This window comes from Marmota flaviventris, chromosome 9 (assembly GCF_047511675.1).
Source record: "Marmota flaviventris isolate mMarFla1 chromosome 9, mMarFla1.hap1, whole genome shotgun sequence".
Taxonomy (NCBI): Eukaryota; Metazoa; Chordata; class Mammalia; order Rodentia; family Sciuridae; genus Marmota; species Marmota flaviventris.
Window position 1 is genome coordinate 11,500,752 of NC_092506.1, and position 27,495 is coordinate 11,528,246.

At 56.3% G+C, this 27,495-nt stretch overlaps 1 protein-coding gene across 3 annotated transcripts; it reads left to right on the plus strand.

Annotated features, from left to right (window-relative positions):
* On the plus strand, window positions 1-27,092 carry Vwce (von Willebrand factor C and EGF domains). Of its 3 annotated transcripts, none has more exons than XM_071616121.1 (20): window positions 1-832; window positions 3,094-3,188; window positions 3,318-3,407; window positions 3,879-4,007; window positions 6,331-6,447; window positions 8,631-8,747; window positions 9,577-9,705; window positions 10,705-11,147; window positions 11,228-11,321; window positions 12,938-13,020; window positions 14,749-14,836; window positions 15,747-15,832; window positions 16,547-16,721; window positions 17,322-17,407; window positions 18,561-18,657; window positions 19,769-19,851; window positions 21,251-21,341; window positions 21,431-21,513; window positions 21,770-21,860; window positions 24,904-27,092. In XM_071616121.1, the coding sequence occupies exons 1-20, from the start codon at window positions 723-725 to the stop codon at window positions 25,491-25,493; spliced, it is 2,877 nt and encodes a 958-aa protein (XP_071472222.1). In that variant the 5' UTR covers window positions 1-722; the 3' UTR covers window positions 25,494-27,092. The 3 variants fall into 3 exon arrangements, with proteins under 3 accessions (XP_071472222.1, XP_071472223.1, XP_027800513.2); XM_071616122.1 differs by having other exon boundaries at window positions 2-832; window positions 17,322-17,387; window positions 18,565-18,657; XM_027944712.2 differs by having other exon boundaries at window positions 3-832; window positions 16,604-16,721.
* Window positions 27,093-27,495: the final 403 nt, after the last annotated feature.

Sequence of the window (27,495 nt, forward strand, 5' to 3'; positions counted from 1 at the left end):
TGCTTTCCTGGCTCCCCGCCCGCCTCGCCCCCGGGAGCCAGGAGCCTGGCCATCTGACCCCGAGGTGCTCAAATAGCCTGTAAGTTCAAGACCTGGCCAGGGAGCTGGCGGACCCACCAGTCCACGCACGCAAGGGCCGGGCTGCAGACCTGCTGGGAGTCTGAGGGCAAGCCTAGAACTGCGGAGGGCGCAACGACGCAGCGTCCTGAGTTCGGATCTCCACGATTCTCCCTTCCTGACAGTAGAGGCGTCTAGGGTTCCTCTGAGACGGGCAATGCCCCAGGCACGCAGAGTCCCGCTGCTAGCCCTGTTCCCGAAGTTTCTTTCGGACCAGGGCCTCGGTCTGACGCCCTCAGCCCTTCGCAGAAAGCCGACTCCCAAACCCAGGCTGGGGGTGTTGGCCTAAGGCTGAACTCCGCCCCCAGGGGTCCCTGATCTTTGCCCCCGCCCTGGGCTCCGGCCGCCGGGAGAGGCACCGGCTGGCCTGCGGAGCTGCCTTTTGTGTTCCGCTCGGTGGTGCGGGAAACTTCCCAGCCTTTCGCCGTTGCCCCCGGGCCCCTCCTCCCGGCGTCCCCAGCCCCCCTGCTCCGCTCCGCGTGCCAGCTCGGGGATCGCTGGTTCGCTCCCCTCCGCGCCAGGAGGAGGGGCGAGGGCCGGCAGCCCCCTCCCCCGCGCGCGGCGCCCGAGCTGAGCGGAGCCGGGGAGACCCGCAGCCTCTGGTCATGTGGGCCGGACTGCTCCTCCGGGCCGCCTGCGCCGCGCTCCTGTTGCCGGAGACCCCGGCCCGAGGCTACACGGGGAGGAAGCCGCCCGGGCACTTCGCGCCGGAGAGGTAAGAGCCCCGCGCGCTGCCACAGCCGCTCAGGGGAGCGCAACAGGCGTGGAGCGCCGAGGCGCCGAGGGACGCCCCCCAGCTGCGGGCCGCGGGGGAGGGGGGGATCGGGCATCCTCCGGGGCTCTGTCCACGCGGGCGCACCCCCTGGGCTCCGGAAAAAGACAGCAACTTGTGCCTCTGGTCAGTGCCTGTCGTGCACCTCTGGCTGGGTCTGACCTGGGGGAGACGGAAACCCAGACTCTGGTTGAGCCCGAGGGCGCCTTGGGGGTGCGAATCCCTGGCGAAGGGACCCCGGGATGTGCGCTGAGCTCTGGACTGGCTGGAGTTCGCTCCAGAACGATCCGCCGTGGCAGTACCTGGTTTCCGTGCTGCGCCCGCCCCTCTGGGCTTGGGGGCTTTCCTTGTGTCCGGCGCGCCCAGTGGACCTTGGAGCCACCGGTGTCCCTCTGGGTTACGCTTTGGTTTCCGCCGGTGTTGCGAGGGGGTGGGGCCCTTCGCTGCCTCCGCCGCCGCCCCCGCCGCTGCCCCCTCCCCACCGCTGCCCCCTCCCCAGCGGTCGCAGGCGGTGAGCTTGTGTGTGTGATGCTTGGAGTGAGAGAACACGGTGTCAGCGGGCGGCCTGGCCGGCAGCCACGTCCTCGGGGGTGCGCGGCGGGGACTGCCCCGCCAGGCTCGCACGTGTGTTCCGCAGCCCCCGCCAGTTCCTGCTCAGATGGTGCAGGCTGTGCGGTGGCACACAAGCTCCTGCCACCTGTCTTCTGGTTACCGCCAGCCATGGGAGACTCCTTGGGACGCACTAGCAGCGCTACACTCCTTCCTACCTGAGGGTGCAATGCCACCAACCTCTCCCGAACCCTGCCATCTGCCGCTTTGGGGACACCGCCTGTCCTTTTCAGAGCCCCCAGAGGCTCATCTGGTTAGCTGTTTGAGGCCCCTCCTCCCAGGCTGCTGCCAGTGTCCTCCAGCGAGGGGATGGGTGAGACAAGCACCCCCTCCCCATGACTCCAGAGACACGGAAAAGGCTCCCTGGGCTCCAGGGCCAGTTTCCCACAGACTTCTGTAATGCCATGATCCCCTGAGCTTCCCTTTCCAGAATACACCACAGTTGTCATAGAGGTTTCTCTCCAAGGAGAGGGCACATCTGTCTTGTCCCATGTCCCCAGAGGCTGGTGTAGGAATAAGCAATGGTGGGTGCTCTAAAAATGCCCGCCTGGCAGAATGACAGCCCCCCAGCTTCTGAACGTGGGCAGAGACCTGGGCTGGATGTATGGCTCCTGTGCAGCCCATCTAGGGAACAGTCAGTGCCAGTCACCAGTCTGTGTCCCCTCTCACCTGAGCTGCTATGCTGCATGCACTTCAGGACACTTCCGGTGGCCCTCCTCAGGGCTTCATTGTCCAGCCCACCGAGGCACTGTCACTCTGTATTCCTATTACCTGGCTCCTCGACTATCCAACGTTCCTTGAGGTGGGGACAGTGGCATGTTCGTGGCTTTACATGCCTTGACCAGCAGCCAACACCCAGTTGAAGGCCTGTCTGGATTTCTGTCCTTTTTGGACACTGGGTTCTTCACTCCCAGCTCAGTGTCCCTGATTGAGCAGACCCTCCTTCAGGGAACTTTGGGTAGCTCTCTGGTGCCCTGGGGTGCCCTCTCTCCCCTTCTCTACTGACTTCCAACTTTTCCCTCAACAGCCGTTTATTGAATACTTACTATGTGCTTTGCATGGCTATTGGTGCTGGCATGAACAACTAAAAAGAAGCCCTTGTTCTCAGGGAGCAGTAGGGGAGACAGACAATGAGCAATCATCAAGTTAACAAATAGTGTCTCAGGAAGTATTATGGAGAAGAATAAAGCAAGGAAGGTCTCTGTGAGATGATGAGCAGAGACCTGTGTAAAGGGCGAGAGTGAGCAGGGTATGCGTCTGAGGAAGAACCTTCTCAACAGAGGGAATTGCAAGTGCAAAGGTCCTGAGGCAGCCATCTTGGGAGCCTCAGCTTGTGTCCTCAGCTCAGAGTTCCCTCTTCAGGCATGTTCATGGGGAAGACATCCATAGGAAGCTGGTATCTGTTCTCTCACACTTTTTGTCTTTGTCCTACCTCCAGGAGAGACTGACATTTTTCTTTGAAAACTTCCCATTGTTTTCCCCAGGGGGTTCTGGAGAACTGTTTGTTAATTGACTCACAGACTGTCTGGGAGGCTTTGCAGTTGACCAGTCTCTTCCCGGACAGAATGTGGAAAATGCTCTCTCCTCTCTTGCAGACGCCGGTTGGGCCCCCACGTCTGCCTCTCTGGCTTTGGGAGTGGCTGCTGCCCTGGCTGGGCACCCTCCATGGGCAGTGGGCACTGCACCTTGCGTAAGTGGCCATCCATGTGCCCTGAGCCCTCTTGGTACACGTGAGCAGGGTGCATTGCCAGGGCTCTCAGTCCCTGGTCTGAGGGGCAGACGGGGGACCCCAACTCCTTACCTGCATTTCTCCTCTCAGCTCTCTGCTCCTTCGGCTGTGGGAGTGGAGTCTGCATCGCTCCCAATGTGTGTTCCTGCCAGGACGGAGAGCAAGGAGCCACTTGCCCAGGTAACGGGACAGGACGGTCAGTGGTTGACAGGAACACCTGAATTAGCTCGGGGACTTAGCTTAAGTGCTTAGGGACTTACTGAGGTCCCGCGCCAGACTTTGGGTGCTGGATGGATACTAGCTTGTTATTTTCAACCCCTGCTATTAGGGAGCATTTTTTTTTTTTGGTGGGGGGGGGAGTGGTGCTGGGGATTGAACCCAGGGCCTTGTGCGTGCGAGGCAAGCACTCTACCAACTGAGCTATGTCCCCAGCCCCTAGGGAGCATTTTTATGCCCACGTTAAGGAGAACGAAGCCGAGACATAGACGTTCTGTCTTAACCTGGGCCACAAGGCTAGGGAATAGCAGAGCTGGATTGGAACACCCTTCCAACAGGATTCTGGAGGAGCCTCGGTGGGAGGGGGCTGGGACGGCCACCTGGTGACTGTGCTGTTGGCAGGTGCTCACCAGTTTGGTATCATGCCTGTTTCAGAAGCCCATGGCCCCTGCGGGGAGTATGGCTGTGACCTTACCTGTAACCATGGTGGCTGTCAGGAGGTGGCCCGAGTGTGCCCCTTAGGTTTCTCCATGACAGAGACAGCTGTTGGCATCAGGTGTACAGGTGAGAGGCCTGGGGCCGTGGGGGAGGGGAGGGGGATTATGTGTCCTCCCACCCTGCTGAGATGGACTCCAGAGAGCTGGAGGCCTGCGAAGGAAGAGGCTGTCGCTCTTGTTAGATCACAAATATTTACTGAGCACCTCTTAAGGGCAGGAACTGAGCTTGGGCCAGGGTCAGAGGACAATCAGTTGGTCACTGCTGTTATGGGGCTTCCAAAGATGGGGAAAGGGGACAAGGACAAGGTCAGCTCAGTATGATGGGGACTGTAACTGGGGAAGTGCAGCATGCTGGGGCTGAGGGTCCGGTGAGCAGGGACAAAGCGACATCTGAAAGATGGACAAAGCAAAACTCAATAATTATTCTTTTGTAAAACTAGAATTTGCTTGTGATTTTTAAAAGGGACCGGTTTCTTGCCTATCTTTCCAGGGCTACAAAAACTTTTTTTGTTTTTTTTTAGTCTTAACTTTGTAAAAATACTATTTCCCTCTTTGAGTAGAAAGTAAATGATAGTTTATTTGCAAACATTTGGAAAATAAGGGTAAAAAGATAAAAATAGACATCCCCTGGGTGCCCCACCCAGAGATGCTTGCTATTAAAATGAAGTATTTTTTCTGCCCTCTTCCCTGGGTGTGTGTCTTATACGTGTATGTGTAAAGCATGCATCTATGTGTGTTTTATAAAGTTGGATCATATCTCAGCTGTAGATTTTGTTCACTAATTTTCCCACTTAACTTCATAGTATGGAAATCCCCAAATAATCCTTTTTTTTTTTAATATTTATTTTTTTAGTTGTAGATGGACACAACACAATGCCTTTATTTTTATGTGGTGCTGAGGATCGAACCCTGGTCCCGCCCATGCTAGGCGAGCGCTCTACCGCTGAGCCATAGTCCCAGCCCCCCAAATATTCTTTTTGACATAATTCTTTTTTTTTTTTTGGTACTGCAGATTGAACCCCAGGGCACTTAACCACTGAGCCACACCCTCAGCTCTTTTGTATTTTGAGACAGGGTCTTGCTTAGTGCTGTCACTAAGTTGTGGAGGCTGGCTTTGAACTTGAGATCCTTCTGTCTCAGCCTCTGGAGCTGCTGGGATCGACCGCCCGGCTTGACCTGTTCTTAAGGGCTGCCGTTGTGGCACTGTAGTTGCTGTCTGTTCCTAGCTGGCCACCTCCCCTCTCCCAGGTGGTCTGTAATATAAATTAATAATAATAATAATAATAATAATAATAATAAAAAATAATGCTGCAGTGAAGAGGCTTCCCGCCAGCTTGTCTGACTGTTTCCCAGGAGGACTCTTGGCTGAAAGGGTCTTGTCAAGGGTCTGGATCTCCAGGCTGCTTGTACCGCATCCTCCAGAAAGGAGAAGCCGCACAGTCATCCATCTTGCTAGTGTGACTTTCTTGGGGACTGCTTTCCACTTGTGCTCCTCACGGCAGAGGCACACTGGGCACACACAATGTCAAAACAAGCACAGGACAGGGTAGTGCCGGCCACAGCCATGAGGTTCCCCTGGGATGGGGTTAGTCGGGTGGGCTCCTTGGAGGCGGTGGGCGTGGTCTCAGAGGGCCTGCCCCGGGAAGAGCACTTAGGTGCCAGACAGAGGCCCAGCAGGGGGTAAAGAGCGTGGAGGTGTCCTTTGGGCATGAGGGCCAGGTGTTGGGGAGACTCAGGGGCAAACTGAAGTGGGCTGAGGTGGTCCTGTAGATCCTTGGATGCCCCGGTTGGTGCTGAGCGGGGGATGCCCGCAGCAGGATCTGCGGAGTCCCGCTCCCAGCTCCCCTCACCTCCTGGGCAGGACCCCTCTGGGCTCCACAGCCTGGTCTCACCCCACCCTGTCTCCTGCTGCCTTGATAGGAACCTGAGCTTCAGCCCCGCGGGGTCCAGTACAGACTCCGAGAGCCCCACTGCACTGTGGCGTTTCCATCCCTGTCTCCTCCTGATGCTCTTGGTCCCTGTGCCCCCTCGTTGGTGCTCCATGAATATTTAAGGCAGTGACACTGTGGATAATTCAACCAGCCTTGCTGTCCACTGGCCCCTGCTCTTTGGGGAGGCCTGAGGGGTTGCCCCACAGTTGGGGCCACCGGAAACTGTTCTGTCCCAGCCGTCCTGAGGTCATCTGATCTGCGTGGTCGGGCAGGGCCCAGCCCCTCGGCCTCTCTCATAGCCCGATGTCTTTCCTGGTCCTGCTCTTTCTTCCTGCAGGATGACCGGCTTCCGTGCTGCCAAGGGCAGGCCCAGTGTGGGCACGTGTTCCACCTGGGGTCAGTTTTCCCTGAGTCACGGCCACGCTCAGAGTGAGCTGTGCAAGCATCTTCTCTCCCCAGATATCAATGAATGCCTCAGCTCCTCTTGCGAGGGCCACTGCGTGAACACCGAGGGCGGGTTCGTGTGCGAGTGCGGGCCGGGCATGCAGCTGGCCGCAGACCGTCACAGCTGCCAGGGTGAGTGGGCAGAGGACAGGCTCTAGAGGAGCCCTGCACGATACCTTCTCCGTGCCACAGTCCCCTGAGTGGCATGCTGTATCATCCCCCTTTACAGATGGGGAAACCAAGGCTCTTGGTAAAGGTGGAGTCAGGGTTTGAAGCCCAGCGGGGCCCTCAGGCCCTGGCTCTGACCCTGCTGTTGTAGGGTGCAGGGGCGAGCAGGGGAGCAGACTCACTGGGTGGAGGCCCCCAGATGAAAGAGGGCTGGGAGGGCTGGGTGGGAGCGGATGCAGGGGCCAGGGTGGAGCGTTGTCATGGAGTCACCAGCCTGTTGCATGCATTGGTTCTCTCTGCCTTGGTGCTCTGGGGACACCCAGGCTGTAGGACCCCAGACCCCACCCTGTAGGGCAGTTTGGGGAAGAACAAGGTAGGGATGAAGCCTAAGGACTGTGAGAGCCCAGGAAAGAGACTTCCCCTCCTACCTGAGCCCGATGAGATCTTTTACAATAAGTGCTCCTCCTTTTCAGGTGACTCACTGATGTAGGTTATATAAGGAGACAGTCTCACACCAGGCAGAGGAGACAAAACACCCCCTTGACTCTGTGCTGTTATTTTCTCTGCATGTGAAATTTTCATAAAGCATAAATAAACTTTCACAATCTGAAAATCAACATATGTCACAGGTGCCAACCCAGGCCCTCCCTCCACGGCCACCCTCCGCTCTCACCATAGACTACCCCTGGCGTTCCACCGCAGTCAGCTCCCGCTGCGTAACAAAAGACTGCAGCCTGGGGGTCCAACACCAGGGCTTTCATCTCCCAGTTCCGGGGGGCTGCAAGTCTAAGTTCAAGGTACTAGTGGATGTGATTCCTGGTGAGGAGTCTCTTCCTGGCTTACAGATGATAGTCCTGCCATGTCCTCACAGGATGGCAAAGGAGGAGGGGAGAGGCAGCCTGGTGTCACTTCCGAGGACACTAATCCACTCATGATATCCCACCCTCATGCCTCATCTGACCTAACTGTCTCCCAAAGACGGCACCCAGACACCATCACAGTGAGCAATCTCAGGGGGCACAACTCAAATCAGCACCCTTCATTAGGCTGAGTGCCCTGCCCAACTCTCCTGTCCCGGGTCCCCAGCTCTGTGCTTTCCCTGTATTTTCTCATTTCATCCCTGAAATCATTCCATGATGGTGACACCGTTTATCTCCATGGCTTAAAGAAATCAACTGACTTGCCCAAGATCACATTGGAACTGGGATTTGAACCCGGTCTTCTTCCACAGTTTTCTTTTTCCTGAACAGTTGGTCTTAAAGATCTTCCACCTTTGGGTAAACAGGCCTGCCTTGTTCCCTTTACCTGCGGCCTGGTCCTCTGCAGGGCAAGTGTCCCAGAGCTCACCAACTCGTGTTGGTGAACAGTTCCACACACGAGCCCAGGGAAGCGTGTGCCGAGGAGGTGCTCAGGAACTGAGTTAGTAGATGTAAGAGTTTTCTAGACAGATAAGGGAAAGGCATCCAGGGCAGATAGAAAAGTGGACGCGGTGGGGGGCGGTCTGCAAAAGTGGGTTGTGTTTGGACTTAATTAACCTAGAGCGATGGTAAGGGCTGGGGAGGATGCCGGGTAGTCGGTGTAGACCAGAGCCGGCTTTTTTTTTTTTTTGGTATCAGGGATTGAACCCCGGGGCACTTACCCACTGAGCCCCAGCCCCAGCCCTTTTTATTTTTTATTTTGAGCAGGGTCTCACTGAGTTGCTCAGGTTCTCGCTAAATTGCTGAGGCTGGCTTTGAACTCATGATCCTCCTGCCTCAGCCTCCCAAGTGCTGGGATTATAGGTGTGCACCACAGGGCTGTCTTTAAAGGCCTGGTGAGCACCTCTGTGGTGGGCTGCGCATGGGAATCCCAGAGGGGTTTGAGCAGGAAGTGTCGGGTGAGAAGTGCCCTTAGGCAAGAACATCCTGGGGGTCCTGTGAGGAGGCTGGGAAGGAGCACAGGTAGAGGCTGGGAGATGCATTAGAGGCTGTCTGTTCTCCAGCTGGGAGATGCAGGTGGTCAGGGCTGGGTGAGGGTAAGGGAGTCTAGGGACTGTTAGACTGGACATGGGGGTTAAGGACGTCCCCTGCAGCCCTGAGTGGGGTGGGGGCCGCCCCTTTCTAAAGCTCCATGGGGAGGTGGATGCCAGCCTGTGCTTCCCCTCACAGACACCGACGAATGCCTGGGCACCCCCTGTCAGCAGAGGTGTAGGAACAGCATCGGCAGCTACAAGTGTTCCTGCCGCACTGGCTTCCATCTCCATGGCAACCGGCACTCGTGCGTAGGTAAGGTCAGGACCCTGTGGTCTGCACACTTAGGCTGCCAATCAGCAAGATGGACAGGGTCAGCGCCTGGACCTGGAAGGTCAACATTTAGGCCTCTGGGTCTCCTGGAACCCCAAGGGTTTGCACCTCTATTCTGTCCGGGGTCAGCACTGCTCTGCACGGTGACCCTGTGGCGGCCTCTCCTGGCCACCGGCCCCTGTCATCCCACTAGGTTTCTCTTCCACCTCGTTCTCTCCCAGATACACCAAGGATTCTCTGCTCACCCCTTTTCTTGGCCTCCTTTGTTCCCCGGGGTAAATAAAGCATGTTTGTACCTGATTCCTCTGATACAGAAGGAGACCCCTGTTTTCTCAGCTTATTAGCCGAAATTTCCGGAAAGAGATTGGCTTGAGCTTGGCTCGTGGGTTGAAGGTGGGGGTCCCCTGGGCTTCAAAGAGACTCTGTCCCAGCGGAGTTAGGTGTTGGTCCTGAAGTCCACTTGGAGCAGCACAGTGAGTCTTGAGGTCCTTTCTCAGAAAGAAAAAGTGGGCAGTGGAAGGTGTGGAGTGAGATCCCCAGCACTTCTTGTTCCTACTGTCTACCCTGATCATGGCTGCGAGGTGCTGGGGATGAGTTGTGGATGCACCCATTAGATGACTGCTGCATGCACGAACCTCCAAGGTGACTAGTGCTGGATTTTGGCCCCGTTTTTAGCCACCGGAGTCACATCCTGCACCTTGGAGCAGGGGAGGACCCGGCAAGAAGCTGGCAGGAAACCCCCCCCAGCCTCTTGGACTAAGGGATGGCAAGGAGGGCTCCCAGCCGGACTAGCGGCCGGGGTCCTCTGCAGATGTGAACGAGTGCCGGAGGCCGCAGGAGAGGAGAGTCTGTCACCACTCGTGCCACAACACTGTGGGCAGCTTCCTGTGCTCCTGCCGCCCTGGTTTTAGGCTTCGAGCCGACCGTGTGTCCTGTGAAGGTGAGTGCCGAGTCCAGCTCTTAGCCACAGGCCTAGCTGCCCAGCTCCAGGCCCCGTCCCCAGATCTGCAGGCTCTGTCCCCAGATCCCCAGGTCCTATCCCTAGGTCCCCAGGCCCGTCCCCAGGTCCCCAGGCCCCGTCCCCAGGTCCCCAGGTCCTGTCCCCAGGTCCCCAGGTCCTTAGGCCCTCTGTGTTCAGTTCGTCTTGCCCATTATTTCCAGTGTCTGCCCTCCTCCTTGTGTTACCTTCCACTCCATCTTCATGTTTCCTTATGGTTAAGAGGAAAGAAACCCGTGGTGATAGAGAAAGGTGTGACATCAGAGCCCAGTAACCTGAGCCCCAGGACAACTGCTTTGGACAGTGGCGTCCTAGGGCTCTGCCATGCTTGGGCGCCTGGGAACATGTATACACGCAGTCGTGTAGGTGGTGGGTGCGGCTGTTATGTCCCCCCTTCAGAGCCACCCACTCATCTACCCAGCACACCTACCCATGGTCGCTGACCGGCCCTTCCCGGCCCTTCTGGCCTCCCGCCCTGGCCTCTGCCTTCTCTCTCCTGCCTCCTCACACACTGTGAGGCTGGAGGATACCAGGCCCCAGGGCTCCATCTCCAGCGCCGGGGAAGCCCTAGCTGGGTGGGGTAGCAGGGGACACACTGGCCCATCAGGACATAGGAGCCGGGGGGCCGTTAGTCCCAGGGTGGATCCCAGGCTCAGGGAAACTTGTGTCCACTCCGTGGCAAGCAAGGAAGGGGATCTGGTCAGCCTGGTCGTGCTGCGTCTGAAAGAGCCGCGCCAGCCTGTGCCCTCCAGCTCGTGACCACCTTCCTGTCTGTCTTCCCACGTGGTTGTCATGGTGCCCCCAGCGGCTCACGGCTGACCCCTGTGCCCATCAGGAACCAGGTCCAGAGACAGTGACTGTGGTGGAGCGGAGCCCCACCTGACCCCCGGGCCCCACCTCTGCCCTACTCCTCCTCAGTAGACCCCTGCGCCTCTGTTGCAGCTCTGCCGAAAGCCATGCAGGCCCCGTCTGCCATCCTGCAGCCCCGGCAGCACCCCAACAAGATGCCTCTGCTGCTGCCCGAGTCGGGAAGGCCAGCCCTGTCCCCAGGACACAGCCCTCCTCCGGGGGCCCCAGGGCCTCCTGCAGGAACCAGGACGACCCACCCGCCATCTCCCACCTCGCCACCACCCTCGTTCTTCCCTTCTGCTCCTACCCGGCTGCTGTCCACCCTGATGGCCACCTCAGGGCCTAGTGCTGCCCTGCTGAGGACCCCCAGGCCTCCCTCCTTCCTCCAGGGGGAGGTGGTAGGGACCCCTTCCTCACCAAGGGGCCCTGGGAGCCCGAGGCTGGCAGCCAGGCCCTCTCCCTGCTGGCACCTGGGAGCCGTGCATGAGTCGGGGAGCCACTGGACAGAGCCCAGGTGTTCCCAGTGCTGGTGTGAGGTGGGTGTGAGGGCTCCCTGGGCTGTCCTGGTGCCAGGTCTGGGGTCTGGTGGTGGCTGCAACTCCTGCTGTGCTTCCAGGATGGACAGGTGACCTGCGGAGAGGTGAGATGTGAAGCTGCTTGCTCCCACCCGATTCCCCCCAGAGATGGGGGGTGCTGCCCCTTGTGCACAGGTAAGAGTGGGAAGGACGCAGTTTGCCTCTTCCCTCCCCCGGCCCTCCTGCGGTCCTGCTGTTCTGCAGTTGTCCCTTACATTGGAATCCCATGGAGGACCCTGTAAACCGCAGATTCCTTGCCCCGCCCCCTGATTAGCACATCTGGGGGCCTGAGAATGTGCACGTCTAACAAACTCCCAGGGGCTGCTGGGCTGGAGACCACTTTTATTTTATTTTATTTTTTGGTTCTTTTTACCCCAGTACCAGGGATTGAACCCAGGGGTACTTTACCACTGAGTAACACCCCCAATCCCTTTTAAGTTTTTATTCTGAGACAGGGTCTCACTAAGTTGCCAAGGCAATAAGGCCCTCTCCCTGCCCTCACCTGGGAGCCATACATGAACTTGATCCTTGAACTTGTGATCCTCCTGCCTCTGACTCTTGAGTTGACGGGATTACAGGCATGCACCACGGGGTCACGCCCTGGGGACCACACTTGGAGAAGCGCCTGGCTCTGCCATAGTGCCCCTCAAGAGGACCTGTTTGTCTTCTGGGCATCCTTCTTGAGCTTCACTAATTCACAGAGTGAGTCTCCAGACTCACCTGGCTGTCTCCTTCCCCTGCCCAACTCCTGCCCCTGGCTGGAGGAGCAGCTGTTTCAACTCCTGCACAGGCTGGGGGAGTGGCTCCGTGCAGCCCTTGCCCTGCATGCACAGGCCCGGGTCCCATCCCCAGCACCGAAGAACACCCCCCACCACTTGCAACTTTTTATTTACTTCCCATGGCTCCTGGGATAGAGACCCAAGCTCCTTCAACCGAGCTTCTCAAAATCCGCTTTGTACACAAATTGCCCAGATTCTTATTAAAATACAGTCTCCTAGTTGGTGGGTCTGGGTTGGGTCTGAGAATCTGCGTGTCTCTGAATCTCCGGGTGATATGATGCTGAGGTTGCTGGGCCTTGAGCAGTTATAGTTTTCCCCAAGGGGTTGGGGATGTAGCTCAGTGGTAGAGCCCTTGCCCAGCATGCCCTAGATTCAATCCCCAGCACTACAAGAAAAAAAAAAAAAGTCTTGCCAAGGTTGGACGTGGAAATATAAGTTCACTTATTTTACTGATTTTCTTAATGACATCTTTTACTATGTCCTTACTGTGTACTGAGCCCTGGATGTAAAGTACTGGGGCTTATCTGCAAGCTTATCCTAGCTTGCAGATCCTTCCAAGTCTCCCACTGGGTGATATTTCCATTCTGTGGTGAAAGTGCCAGACTTCTGGGAGTTCTGGTGAGGCAAAGCGTCGTGTCCAGGGTCACCCAGGTAAACTGAGCCGGTAGGCTAGATGTGAGCGCAGGGCTGACCTTTGTCTTTCCTCCCTGATGGGGATAAAACACTGCAGTCTTAAGACAATTGTGGCTTTACCAGATGTGAGTGGACCCTCCCAGGGCCATCAGAGAAGCTGATCCTTGCAGATGGCAATAGGTGGATGCTCAGGGTTCCCCTATTGTTCCACAGTGTAGGGACCCTGCATCTGCCACTGCCGAGACATCCCAGGCAGTGACCGGAGGTCCAGGTGCATTAGGTCTGGACCTCATTTCCTGTGTGAGGAGGGCTTGAGCCCCTCCTGTTTGTCTTCCCCAGGCTGCTTTTACAGGGGCTCCGTCAGAGCGGAAGGCGACGTGTTTTCACCTCCCAACGAGAACTGCACGGTCTGTGTCTGTCTGGTAAGCGGCATCAGATCCCAGAGGGCTCCTGGGTGTTTTCTTAACCTTTGGGGGTTTCAGAGGAAGGGGGAGAGCCCAGATGTTCAAGGTAAGCTTGTACCCCAGGAGGGAGGGTGCCCAGGCTGTGGATTTTGGTCGGAACCTGCAGCGTCCAGCCCAGAGACTGCAGGGCGTGGGGAGGAAAGAGCCACCAGGTGAACAGGGTCCATCTGTTCGGAAGGGACGGGATGAAATTCCCTTGGAAACTCCCCCTCCAGGGAGCCTGTTCTCTCCAGGCAAAATATTTGCCAGCACAATCCAAGGTGTTCAGTTTGGGAGGGAGAAAGCTCAGAACCACGCTGGGTTTGTCCAGTGTACTCTGCTTTAGGCGCTCCACGCCTGCAAGGATGGTTATTAAGTGCCTACTGTGTGCCAGAGTGCTGGGGCCAGCTTTACCATCCCTCTGCTACAGATGCAAAGACTGTAGCAGATGTATCCACCCTTGGCATTGGGAAATATAAGAGCTAGGATTTGAGCTGAGGTCTGAGTGAGTCCTAAGTCCAGCTCTGTCCACCAACCCTCACTGCCACCCTCTGACTGTCTTTTAACAATGGGTCCTAACCCAGCACGGGGTACACGGCTGTAATTCTGCAGCTTGGGAGGCTGAGGCAAGAGGATCATGAGTTCAAAGCCAGCCTCAGCAACTTACTGAGGCCCTAAGCAACTCAGTGAGACCCTGTATCTAAATAAAACAAAAAAATAAGGCTCGGGGTGCGGCTCAGGAGTCGAGTACCCCTCAGTTCAATCCCTGGTACCCTCCCCCGCCACACACACACACACAAAAATCGGCTTGTGGACTGGCATCTATGGTGGGACTAGAGCATAAGGTCAGGGGTGTCTGGACAGCTGCCAGCACCCTGCACTGAGCTCTTCCATTGTACCGAACACACGGTGGCCGAGCGTAGTGGGTGACCACATCGTATATATTGAGAAGGAGGCAGGTTCCACCCATCTCACAGACAGGGAGACTGAGGCTCAGAGAGGTGATGTACTTTGCCCAAAGTCCTGTCGGTGGAGGGACAGACGCTGGAACTCACGTCTGGTTCATTCCAAAGTTGGGGGCTTTTTTTTTAGAGAGAGAGACAGAGAGAGAATTTTTTAATATTTATTCTTTAGTTTTCGGTGGACACAACATCTTTATTTTATTTTTATGTGGTGCTGAGGATCGAACCCAGCACCCCGTGCATGCCAGGAGAATGCACTACCACTTGAGCCACATCCCCAGCCCCCAAGGGCTTTTGATTTTAACTTTAAATTAAAAAAAATTTGTTCTAAAGTTCAGTTCTTTGAAGAGCTGGTAAGAGCACTCCGGCCCAGACTCAGGTGCATGGGAAGGTGAGGGGAGGTCTCCTGCCCTGTGGGAGGGTCCTGTGCTCTCCACTGCCTGGTCTCCCTGCAGACCTTCTGCTGCGAGGCCTGTTTGTCTGCGTCTCTTTGCTCTCCGTTCTCTTCTGGCCTTTCTTGAGAAACCACATGTCTTGGAAAGGGGCGCCTTCTGAGCCCCACCATAATAAACACAGGAGCAAGTCCCTGTGACCATGCGACATTCGAAGTTCTCAGGTGGCGTCCCCTGGGCAGCTCTCGTGATAGAAAGGTGTGGTGGGAGAGGCAATGAGCTGATCTGTGATGGACCCGGAGGTGGCAGAACCTACACATCCTCCTTCCCTCCCCTCTCTCTCACCGCCTCAGGCTGGAAACGTGTCCTGCATCTCCCCTGAGTGTCCTCCTGGCCCCTGTGAGACCCTCCCACAGTCAGATTGCTGTACTTGTGTCCCAGGTAAGTGACTCTTTTGTCTGTGTGCAGGGAGGGATGTCTTTTGAGTGTGTTTTGGGTTGGGGGAGGAAAGGAGATGGGGAGAGAGTGGCTTTTACTTTAGAACTTCAGATTGAGTGAAGCATTTCGATTGCCCTCTTTTACTGAGCACCTATTATATGCCCAGTGGTTCGGTGGTTTGGATGCTGGACTGTGCTCAGAGCCAGGCCTGCTCCCTGTCCTAGGAAGCACCTTCAGGGTAGGCAGAAAGGGGTTTGCATCCACCCTTGGCATTGCTCCTTGGCTAGATGTGGAGGGATCTCTGTGTACCCACTAATGAGCTAGTCCTTTTTTTGGGGGGAGGGAGTACTGGGGACTGAACTCAGGGGCACTCAAACACTGAGCCCCATCCCCAGCTCTATTTTGTATTTTATTTAGAGACAGGGTCTCGTATCTCTGGTTGTATACAAAGTATATTCACACCATTCGTGTCTTCACACATGTACTTAGGGTAATGATGTCCATCTCATTCCACAACGGGAGATATGAAAAATTGTGCTCTATATGTGTAACGTGAATTGTAATGCATTCTGCTGTCAGGTATAACAAATTAGAATAAAAAATAAAATGAGAGAGAGAGAGAGAGAGAGAGAGAGAGAGAGAGAGACTCACTGAGTCACTTAGTGCCTCACTTTTGCTGAGGCTGGCTTTGAACTTGTGATCCTCCTGCCTCAGCCTCCCGAGCCGCTGGGCTTACAGGCCTGCGCCACTGCGTGATTCTGTCAGTTTTTAAGTTGTGACTTTTGTGCCTGGGGCTGGGGGCCGGTGGTGCAGGTGGTGCCAAGTGGGACCCCAGGCCCCTGCCCACATGCCCTTCTTCCTCCAGCTGCCCCAGCCCAAAGGCCTTGGGCCACTTCTCCCTCTCTCCCCGCAGTGAGGTGCTATTTCCGCGGCCGTTGGTACGCAGACGGGGCAGTGTTCAGTGGGGGTGGTGACGACTGCACCACCTGTGTCTGCCAGGTAGGGTGGCTGAGGTGACAGGGAGGGGTTGGGGCCTCCAGGGGTTTACCCAGGATGCTGTGATGGGGAAAACCACCACGAGGGACCAAAAAGGAGACCGAGGCAGCAGGGCCACTAATCCCCCAGCCCCAGGCTCCTTGAAGCACTGCCCTGGCAGAGCCCCCAGCCTAGGCAGGCGTGGCCAGGTCACTAGCACCGGAAGCCTTCTTGGAGGGAGGGATGCTGAGTGGGGACCTGAAGGGGACAGGACACATCAGGGGAGGAGTGGAGGGAGGGTGGTGCCAGGCAGGGCGTCACCTGGCTGAGGGGGAGGTGGAGCAGCACAGAGTGAAGGGGAGCAGGCAGCCGGCCGGGGTCCTGGAGGGGTGGAGGCTGGTTCTAGGCCAGATGGGAGGCAGGATGGGCAGGAGGCAGCCGGCTGCTCCCCCAGGCTCCTCTGCAGGGGAGCCGAGGGCCATCTGCAGCTGGGATTTTGTGGTGGAGTGACTTGGTCAGACTGGGGCCTGCTCTGCTCTCTGGCTGCAGAGGAGCGTAGATGGGGGGCCAGAGAGGAGGGCAGTGGGGGCTGTGTGGGAAGGTCCCAGGGGGCAGGGCAAGAGGTGGAGGCCCAGCTGGGGCTGGGGGGCGCCCTACCAGCCCTGCCTGCTCCCCTGGGGGTTCAGCACTTCCTTGAGAGGGGAGAGGGCAGTGGCCACCCTCCAGCCTCTTCCTCAGCCTCCAGGGGCGCAGCGGGGAGCTCCCTCACTGGCCATGCCCTGGGCTCTCTTCCAGAAGGGGGAGGTGGAGTGTTCCTTCACACCATGTCCAGAGCTGGACTGCCCCCGAGAGGACCGGTGGCTGGGTCCTGGGCAGTGCTGCTTCACCTGCCGGGAGCCCACGCCCACCACAGGTGAGGTCCAGCCAGGGCTACGGGGGGGCGCAGGGCTGGGGTGGCCAGGGGGAGTGAGGCTTCTGTTGCCGAGACGGGTAGTGTGTGACTGTGTGTGTTTGTGTATTTGTGCTGGTGTCTGGGTATAACTGTGTGAAAGTGTACCTGTGTGTGTGTGTGTGTCTTTGTGTTATTTTAGTGTGCCTGAGTCATGTGTGGGTGTCTGGAGTGTCTTGTGAGTGTGTACATTTGTGTATAGTAAATGTGCATTTTTTTGTAGTTGTAGATGGACAGAATGCCTTTATTTTATATTCATTTTTTTATATGTGGGGCTGAGGATTGAATCCAGGGCCTCATGCATGCTAGACAAGCGCTCTGCCCCGAGCCCCAGCCCCAGCCCCGTCACTGTGCGTTCGTGTGAGTGTGGGAGTTGTGTCTGCTGAGCATGTGTGTGGGTTTGTGTGTCTGTGTGTTACGTCTGAGTGTGTTTGTGTGTGGAAGCAGGTTTGTGTGAGTGTGTGTGTGTGTCCGTGAGTGTCAGGGGTCCTCCGAGGTGGGATGGTGCTGTGGGTCCCCAGGGCAGTCCTGCCCACTCTTTCCTCCCTCACTGTCCCCGGCCAGGCTGCTCTCTGGACGACAACGGGGCTGAGTTTCCGATTGGACAGATCTGGTCACCTGGTGATCCCTGTGAGTTATGCATCTGCCAGGTGAATGACAACCTGCTCGCCTTCAGCTGCTTTACCCGCTGTCCCGCTGCCTCGCCCAGAGGAGCTCCCCGTCCCTCCACAGGCAGAGCCGCCTCTGGCCAGGCTCAGCCTCCCTCCCAGAAGGGCTCTGCCTGTCCGGGTAGATGGCTGGGGACAGTGCAGTCGGCTTATTCAGGGAGCTGCTGCCCCCGGGATCAGACTTAGGAGCCCTCCCAGAGGGTGGCCTGGGGCGTGGCTGGCCGCGGGCACCGGGCAGCCCAGGCCGTGCGTGCCGCTGCCCCTGTGAAGCAGGTCGTGTTCCTGACCACGAATCCCGCGCCCTCCCCTCATCAGAAGTGGTTCAGGAGAAGGTGCGAGGGTTTGAGAGTCAGATGGACAGAAGCACAAACTCCGCTACTTACCAAGAAATGCGGCGGTTTCAGCCCCTGGTTCACCTGCACGCTGGGGTCCTTGCCACCTTAAAACAACTGTGCAGGTGAACCATGGGCCGGCGGCCCCCGCGGGACATGCAGTCCCCAGCCCCTGCCCACATCCCTGGAGGCAGATCTGCCTTTTAACCTCCAGGTGATCCTGGGCACAGCCGGGTGCACAAGCCTGGCCCAGCCTCCGAGGTGCCTGGGGCCTGCAGCTGGAGCACTTCACTGGCTGGAGTGTGAGGAAAGTCCGCCTCGTGCCTCTTCTCTCCCCTAGGACGCCTTCGTCACTCCTTTTACAAGAGGGTGAAATAAAGGGGTCATAAACATTCCGATTCTTGAAAAAGAAAAAGGAAAAGAAACCTTGTCTGGCATTTTTGTCTTCTGAAATAGACATTTCCGGCCGAATGGTTTTCTATAAAAATAGGGTTTTATGGTACTCGATAGGGTTGGGGGGAGCCAGGGATCCAGGGAAACGCTGAGAGAAGAATTTGGAAGGGGGCGATGGCGCGGCCTCTGGCTGCCACTGCAGAGGGACAGGGAGCCAGGGAGACTGAAGTCCCAGCTCTCACCTCCCCTCTCCCGAGACACGCGAAACCTTTCAGGAAGGCTCCTGTCACTCTGCCCAAGCAGCGGTCCTCTCTGGGCAAGCCACGGCCAGTGTGCAGAGCTGCCTCTTTGGGGCGGGAGGCAGGGCCTGGCGTCCAGGTGGGTCTTGGTGAAGTTGCTCCTTCCTTCAGGCAGATGGCTCGGTGAGCTGCCGGACGACAGACTGCGTGGACTCCTGCCCTCACCCCATCCGCATCCCCGGACAGTGCTGCCCAGACTGTTCTGCAGGTAACTCCTGGCCAGACCCCCCCCCCGCCCCCAGGCAGCGATGCGCAGGGTCCCAGTGCCCAGGCCCCTCTGCACTGAGCACCAAGCAAGCCTCCCAGCAGCCCCGTGGGGCAACCCCATTATACAGATGAGGAAACTGAGGCTCCTAGAAGTAAGCAGGTGCAGTCTAGGGCTGCTGGGGGAAGAACCAAAGAGACTCAGGGCTTATGGCCTGGGTGGGGCCACACAGGAACTGTATCTGCTAAATAATTAGAGATTCCACGAGAGGAAATAAAAACGAGGCTGGCTTTCTTAATAGTAATTTTTACCTTTTTCACAATCTCAAAATTAGCAGTTGTAGAAATTTAAGAAAATAGAGAAAGAATAAAAAGAAAAAGTTCCAGCCGGGCTTGGTGGTGCACGCCAGAGGCTCTGGAGGCTGAGGCAGGAGGATTGCAAGTTCAAAGCCAGCCTCAGCAATTTAGCAAGGCACTTAGCAACTCAGTGAGTCCCTGTCTCTAAATATAAAAAAGGGCTGGGGATGTGGCTCAGTGGTTGAGCACTCTTGGGTTCAATCCTCAGTACAAAGAAGAAAAGTTCCATCACCACTGTGAACCTTAAGGTTACACACACACACACACACACACACACACTTAACAGATGTGTGCTATGTGAGTGTGTTCTTCCAAAGTCTTTTCCTACGGTTCTGCCACCTGCGGTCATGTTTACCAGTCACGTGATGACTTTCATCATGGTGGAGTCTTAGACTGAGTTTGGGGATGCAGGAACCAGAGGCTGTGGTATGGGGTTTGGGTTTGGCTGAGTGGGGAAGGGCAGGGACCTCCTGTCTCCCAGGCTCTCCTTCTGATGCCTTCTGGCCTTTCCCCACCATCTGGGGTGACAACACTGAAGGCCAAGGTCCTGTGACCCCTTGCCAAATCCAGCACAGCAAAAGTCAACACCAGTTCCCCAGGGGTGTTTTGTCACTGGCCTGACCCCCAGGGCACCGCACAGGGAGGCGCATGTCCTGACCGTTGTTATCCAGATAAGCTTCAGACCTTTGCCCTGGCTGGGGGCCCGGTCACCACATCCACACCCCTGGCTGCTGCTCACCACGTGCTCTGTCTGGCAGGCTGCACCTACATGGGCAGAATCTTCTACAACAACGAGACCTTCCCGTCGGCGCTGGACCCGTGTCTGAGCTGCATCTGCCTGGTACGGACCACCCTTCCCCGACCCCTGGCTCTGGAAGTGCCCCAGCCACCGACACCAGCTCCTGACTGCAGAGGTCAAACTCAGAGCCCTCTCCAAGAAGGGTCACTCCTGGGTCCTGGTGAAAGACAGCTCCCTCCAGCCTGCCCAGGGTGAATCATTAGCCAGGACCAGGGAACTATTTTAAGCCCTGGCTGGGCGATGTCCTCTGCTTCTGGGTTACCAGGGAGTGTCTGGGGGCTGGTTCCTTGCAAGTATGAAATGTGGCCCAGGGACTCTTGCTGGAGTGGTCAGGAACACAAACTGTTTCAGAGTCTTTTAAGCAAGCATTTGAGGCCTCCCTGTGCGCCAGTCCCTATTCTAAGCCCTAGCGATGCATGACTCAGGCCTGTAATCCCAGTGACTCTGGAGGCTGAGTCAGGAGGATCACAAGTTCAAAGCCAGCTTCAGCCACTTAGCGAGACCCTAAGCAACTCAACAAGAGACTTGCTCAAAATAAAAAATCAAAAGGGCTCCGGATGTGGCTCAGTGATTGAGTGTCCCTGGCTTCAATCCCTGGTATCAAAAAAAAAAGAGAGATGCATGAACCCAGTGAATCCGAGAGTTCCATGGCACCATCACTTCATTCTTTCTAAAGAGAGAACAGAGGCACCAAGTCCTTTGCTCATGATTCCACAACTAGTAAATCAAGATGCAGAGCTCTGAACCCCGGCCTTCTCGCTTGGGGACGTATGTGTGCACGCCCCGAGCCATCCTGCCTGAAAAGCCCGGTCGATAGCACACGGTCTAGTTTGGTACTTAGAAAATGGAGGCGGAAAGCGCTTACAGCACCTAGAGTGTCTTGGGTGTGGGTGAGCCTCAGCTGGGGTGCACGGAAAGGGGCAAGGTGTGCAGAAAGCTCGAGAAGCCAGGGTACACACACCCGGGGCCTGAGAGACGGACCCTCGCTGGTCAGCCACATCCGTCCACAGCCACATGCTGCAGGGAGCTTTGCCTCTGGCTGTTTTCTTCCCTAATTTTTTTAAATTTAAATTTTTAATTCTTTGCGGTGCTGGGGGTGGAACCCAGGGTGCCGTACATGCCAGGCCAGCGCTCTGCCCCTGAGCCACAGCCCAGCCCTTCCGGGTCTTTGGTGACCCCCTATCCTGGGAAGTTCATGCATCCATTCAACAGACGCCTATCAGTAGATGAACCTGTAGACCAGCCAGGCCTTGCCCTTGTGGGGTGTGCGTTCTGGCAGGAAGTGGACTCTAACCAAGTGTCTGCCACCTCGGCCATCTCCGGCGCACCCCGCCCTGGACGGCTCCCCCACGCTGGCTGCTCCGTTGGGCACATGGCGCCTTCCCGAGTGTCCCCTCCGCTGCTCTCTGTGAAGGGCCTGGTGTGTTTTCTTGTCCTGCAGCTGGGCTCGGTGGCCTGTTCGCCAGTGGACTGCCCTATCGCCTGCACCTACCCTTTCCACCCCGACGGCGAGTGCTGCCCGGTGTGCCGTGGTGAGTGCGGGCTGAGTGGGACAAGCCGCCTGTGCCCCAAGCGCCTAGGTCGCCCTGGCTCTTACAGGCCTGTCCCCTCTGCCTTGCAGACTGCAACTACGAGGGAAGGAAGGTGGTGAACGGCCAGGTGTTCACCTTGGACGATGAGCCCTGTACCCGCTGCACGTGCCAGGTGAGCTGGCCCAGGCCTCGCTACTCCTGGCCACGGGGAGCCCTCAAACCAGCCAGCGCACCTGCGTCCTCCCCCGCCACTCACTCTTCACCCCTGGTTGACTACCCGGACCTGGGATCTGGCCATCTCCCTCTGTGGAAGTCCAGACAGGGACCTGGCTGTGGGACCCCACGGCTGGCGCGGGAGGCTTCCAAGGGCTGCTCTAGGTGGGCAGGATGCACTGCGCTGCTTCATGGGTGTCCTTCTGCTCCCACAGCTGGGCGAGGTGAGCTGTGAGAAGGTCCCTTGCCAGCAGGCCTGCACCGACTCTTCCCTACCCCCGGGGGACTGCTGCTCCTCCTGCCCAGGTAAGCGGCTCTGGGTCCTGGAGTCCACCATCATCTTCCACTCTGATCTTCTCAGAAGCATAGAACTTAGACAAAACTGTGGCTGAGAAACCCAGGCTCAGAGAGGGAGCATGGCTTGCTCAAGGTCACACAGTGGTCGGGGGCTGGCCTGAGCCCCACCCAGCACTCGTTATACCACACTATGATAAGGGGCCATCACCGGGCATGTTTGTTTGTTTATTTTCTGTTCTTTTTTTTCTTCTCCATTGTCTCCTTCCTCAGTCTCTTCCTCTGCTTTCTTCCTTTTTTAAAATGGGGTAGTAGGGATTGAACCCGGGGATGCTGTACCCCTCGGCTACATGCTCAGTGTAGCTCAGGCGCGTGCTCAGGTCTCAGTCGGTTGCCCAGGTTGGTCTCACACTTCTTCCTGCCTCAGCCTCCCAGGTAACGGGGACTTGTCTTCCGTATTTAAATCATAACTTGGGAATGGAGTCAGGTTTGTAGGACAGTCGTTGCCGGCATGTGAATGAGGACTCATTCTGCGTTGGGCTCTTCCAGTGTCCACCTCCCCTCTTGGTAGCAGCCCCCTGAGATACATATTATTAGCATCCCCACCTTTGCCAGGTGAAGAAACTGAGGCACAGAGAAGTGATGTGATTTGATCCAGTCACAATGGGTGGTAGAGCCAGAATTTGAGCCTTCAGTAAATGCTTCTCAGCCACTGTAAGGAATTGATTCCTGAAAATTATTGCCTCATCTGTCATCTTCCCTTGTTAGTGTATGTATTTTTTAATTTTTTTGAGATAGGATCTTGCTATGTTGCCCAAGAGGTGGCTCTGCAAGCATGCACCGCTGCACCTGGCTCGTCCATATGGATCTTTTTTGTGTAGTTATAAACAGGAGATGATGATGTACATGATTTTCAAGTATTGATGTGGCTCACAGCTGACCATTTAAAAAAATTGCAAAATACAGTAGTCCCTCCTTACCCATAGGAGATACTTTCTAAGACCCCCTTTGATGCCTGAAACTGTGAACAGTACTATGTGCAAACTCTGTGATACTGTTGATTTGATAAAGGAGGTTGCTAAACGACGAACAGGCTGGTAGCATATACAGCATGGATACGCTGGATGAGGGAATGATTCACATCTCAGGCAAGGCCTAGTGAGACGATGGGAGATTTCATCATGCTACTCAGAATGGTGTACAATTTCAAGTGTATAAATGGTTTACTTTTGGAATTTTCCACTTAAAATTTTGGGACAGTGGTTGACCATTGGTAACCGAACATGCAAAAACACGACCTTGGATGAGGGGATCACTGTATTCCCTTGTGTTGCTTTGCCTACCTCCTGCTGACATTTCTGCATATTCTCTCAAACTGTTTAGACCTTTTTTCCCCCTGTGGTTCTGGGATGGAACCAGGGCGTTGCTCATGCTGGGCAAGCACTCCACCACTGAGCTACACCCCAACCACCTTCAGAATTTTAACTTTTCCAACTTTCTGTGTCCACATGAAGTACCTTAAATGTGGCTGCTTTTAACATTTTCTGAACTTCTAGGAACAGTGGATTTTTTCATGAGCTTGTGGGCCTGAATGTCTTTTTATAAAATATCTGTTGATGTCCTGTAGCCTTCTGAAGGATGCTTTCTGATGTTCGGGCAGCTTCTTGGGTCTGTGGTGCCGGCCACACCACGGAGCCAGTGGGTCCATGAAGTTGGGAACTGCTGGTAGTTGACAGAGTTCACTTCATTTTAACCACCACACACTCCTTTGCAGGCAGATAGATGACATTCCCCTGGCTTTCTAGAGTCACTGGTAGGGAGCGTGCCAGGCAGCATACTGAGCATCTTGCTCGTGTTGCCTTATTGAACTGACGGCTCCTGGAACGTTCTGGCACGGCTGCACTTGTGATCTCCATTTTGCAGATGGGAGACTGAAGCTCAGTTGGTGGCTCTGGACTCAAGCCCAGGGCCCTCTCTCTTTTCTTACCCTGGGCTCCTCTGCTCTCTGCTCTCTGGACTCCACGTGGGGAAACTGAGGCCCGAGGAGGCGATGGACGCAGCCTGCCCCTTGGCCCGGAACGTGTAGCCTCTGCTGCAGGGTCCCCGCGGGCCTCTTCATGACCAGAGCACCTTGAAGGGAAACAGCTTCTGATTGAAGTAGAATAGGAATTGCTTCCTTTCCGTCATTTAAAAACAATACAGCAGATTTCTTTGAGATATGACTCAGAGACCACAAAGTTCACACATTTCAGGTGGTTTTCGGCTGCTCACAGAGCTGTTGACCACCCTTGGGATGATTCTTAAACGTGCTGGACGGTGTCCATCTTCCCATCACACCTTTCTTCAGGGTTCTTCTCCTGCCTTTCACCCTCTGTTTTCTTTTTGTTTAGCCGCCTCCTTCCGTATCTTTCTCCCATGTGCTGAGGCATTATGATGTACCAGCCTCTTGGTCAAGACTTAAAAAAAATTTCTCTTTTCAGTGCTAGAGATCAAACTCAGGGCCTTTCTTGCACATGCTGAGCTATATACACCCCAGGCCCTAAATTTGTTTTCAAATGGTTTTTATTGTTTAGACTAGTTTAAGTTCACAGCAAAATGGAGCGGGAAATACGAGTTCCCTCAGACCCCCGCTCTGTAACTCCCACCCCCGCCTCCCTGATGTCAACGTCCCACACCAGAGTGGTACATTTGTTGTCATCAGTGAACCCACGTGGTCGCGGCATTACTACCCAAGTCTACAGTTTACATGAGGGTGAGGCCGAGACTTCTCTGCACCCTTTCATCAGGTTTAACCCTATTATTGTGCCATTTTGCAGATCAGAAAATGGAGGCCCAGGGAAGCTATGTGCTAGGTCACACTGCAAATCCTGGCAAAGCCACTTGGATGAACTGCCTCCCTCTATTCATGTCCCTGGTGGCAGAGGCTGGCTGGTCCTCCCCAGGTGGACCGAGTCCCCTTGGAGGACAGAGCATGGGTGTCTGTCCCCAAGTGACTGGAGCCTCCTCAGCCACCAGGGAAAACCTTGTACAGTCTGTTTCTCCCTCTTCTCTCTAGATTCCGTTTTTCCTCTGGGAGAATCGCAGGGGCTCACCCCTCATGGCGACGTGGTACTGGGCAAAGCCGCTCGGAGTTCCCGCGGAGACACCCAGGTGCCCATCAACTGCAGCTCCTGCCTGGCGCCCCCAAGGCCAGCGCTCCACCTCTTCCAGCTCCTCCGAAGAACGAACTTGTCCAACGTGCAGACTTCACCCACAGGCCCCTCAAAAGCCCAGGCCTCGCCCTCACCCTCTCTGAGGCCAGGGGAGCCCAGAGCCTCCTCGTCCCCTGGGCTCTCCCCAGGGCCTTCCGCCCCTTCAGAGCCCTCCACTCTACCTCCAGCCTCTTCAGGGGCTCATCGGCCACTTCGTGTTACTCCCGAGCGCTCCTTCTCAGCCTCTGGGGCCCAGACAGCGTCCAGGTGGCCTCTGCCTGCCACCCTCTTGACTGAAGCTTCAGCACCTTCCACAATGTCCCCTGGCCCCTCAGAGACCTCCACCACCTCCCTCAGGCCTCAGAGACTCTCTGCAGCCCTTGTGGCCACCACTCATTCTGGTTCCCAGCAGCCCACAGAGGGGACCTCAAGGGAGGAGGAATCCACCGTCTGAGCTGGTCACCACACCCGAGAGACTCCGACAGAGAGCGTTGACTAGTGGCCCAAGGAACTGCAGGGCAGCCCTAGGGGCAGACCTGGCAGGCGATGCCAGGGGTTGGCTCTCCCAGGGCTCCTGGTGGGGATGGGAACCCCAAGGTTGAACGTGACCTTGTTACTGAGAAGCATTCGGATGTGCTGTAAGAATCACGTAGATGGTGGTCTCCGTGTCAGCATCCTTCCTGGACCGCTCGGCTGGCTGGGCTCTGGAGGAAGGTCGGGTTTGCCAAGCCTCCGTGGGAGGAGGACCACGGGCCGCCTTCTCCCGGGTTCCTGATTAAAGGTGTCTGGTTTCCCAGGCTTCCTCGCTCATTGGCATCTTGCCCTGTGTGTGGGGAGGTGGGAGCGTTGCCCCAGGTCCGTGGGTGGTGAACCCCTGCTCCTGCCTTAGCCCCCTGCTGGGGAGGGACTCTTGCCCCACCCCAGGGCTCTGATGTTGGGGATTTCTCAGGGAGAAGGGGAAAGATGGAGGTGAGGGCTTTGCAGGTTGGGGCCCCTGGGAAGGCCCCTCTGAGATGGAGATGCAGGCAGGGGCATTCCCAGCAGGACCTCTGTTTTCGGAGGAGAAGGGGGGGAGGGAGAGCTGAAGTCTCAGCCTTTCCCTTCTGGAAGCCCGAGGCTGGGGTGGCCCTGCAGGGTTGTCCTGGGTTGGGGCAAGGGAACTGGGCTGGTGCCCCATTGGAGCAGTGGTTTTATCTGGGCTGTCCCAGGTGGGGGTGAGTCAGGCAGCTCTCTGCAGCCAGGGCCATGCACTCTGAGGGTTATGACTGACAGCTGTCAATCACAACCTTTTGACCACCTTGCTACCATTGAAGGGCTGCTGAGACCCCTCTTCTTAGCCCTTCTATGGCCTGCTGCAACCCACTTCCCAGGGTAATGGGTCTGCCAGAGTGGCTCCTGGGTGTCCAGCCCAGGCGCAGCGGGTGCTGGGTCCCAGCCTGGGTACCTCATCTCAGTATCCCTGGGGATTAGTTCCAGGCCCAACCTCCTGGGAGGCTCAGGTCCCACGTAAGTGGTGCAGCATTTGCTTGTAAGCTGTGCACATCCTTTTGTGTTCATTTCTAGATTACTAATAATACCCGGTACAGGTGTATATCATATAAATAGTTGTTATTTGTTGTGCTGTATTTAGGGGGAACTACCCAGAAAAAAAGTCTGTACGTGTTCAGTTCGGGTGCGATTTTTAAAAAAATATTTTTGATGGGCGGTTGGTTGAGTCTTCAGCTGTGACATCTGCAGGCCGACCGTCCAGCGGCAGGAATGATGAAGGACCTGGAGCCAGGAGCGTGGCAGCCAGGTAGATGCAAGGGATGTGGCCATTGTTTTGTCCAGTAAGACAGGGTGGGGCTAGGAGTGACGTCTCAGAGGTTTGTGCTGTGGCCCTGTGGGCCCTGAGCTTCCTGCAGTGGGATGCCACCCAGAGATCCTCCCGTCTCAGATGCAGCCAGCAAAGCGACTGCTCCTGTCGCAGCTTCTCAAGAAAGCCCGGCCATCGAGATGGTAGTGGCTAAAAATTGTTGCCAGTTTCCTCATCGCTCTTCCTCCACTCAATAAAGAGTGAAATTAGGTTTTAATACTAGTCTCCGCCTCCGTCAGGGATGTTCTTTTTGAATGTTTAAAGGAGAGTGGCGCTTGTCTGGATTCCCTCCCCTCCTCGCCCAGCAGAGAGCAGAGGCCCAGTGGCCTGGGGAGTGTCCTAAGGAGCTCAGGCCATGGCAGCTGAGCCAGGCCAGGAACTCACCCTTCCAGCGCCAGCCCAAGCTTGCTCCCTGGTCACCTCCCTTGATTCGGTCCTTCAGCTGGGGTTCAGGGAGCACATGGACGGCTAGTCCCCAGCGGGGTGCCCCATCACCTGATCCTGGTTCAGGTTCCCCTGATGAGGATTCAGAGGTAAGGATTTGGACAGGCTCAGTCCTGGGGACCCGCTGGGAGACTGTCATCCATGCTTCAGGACTGTC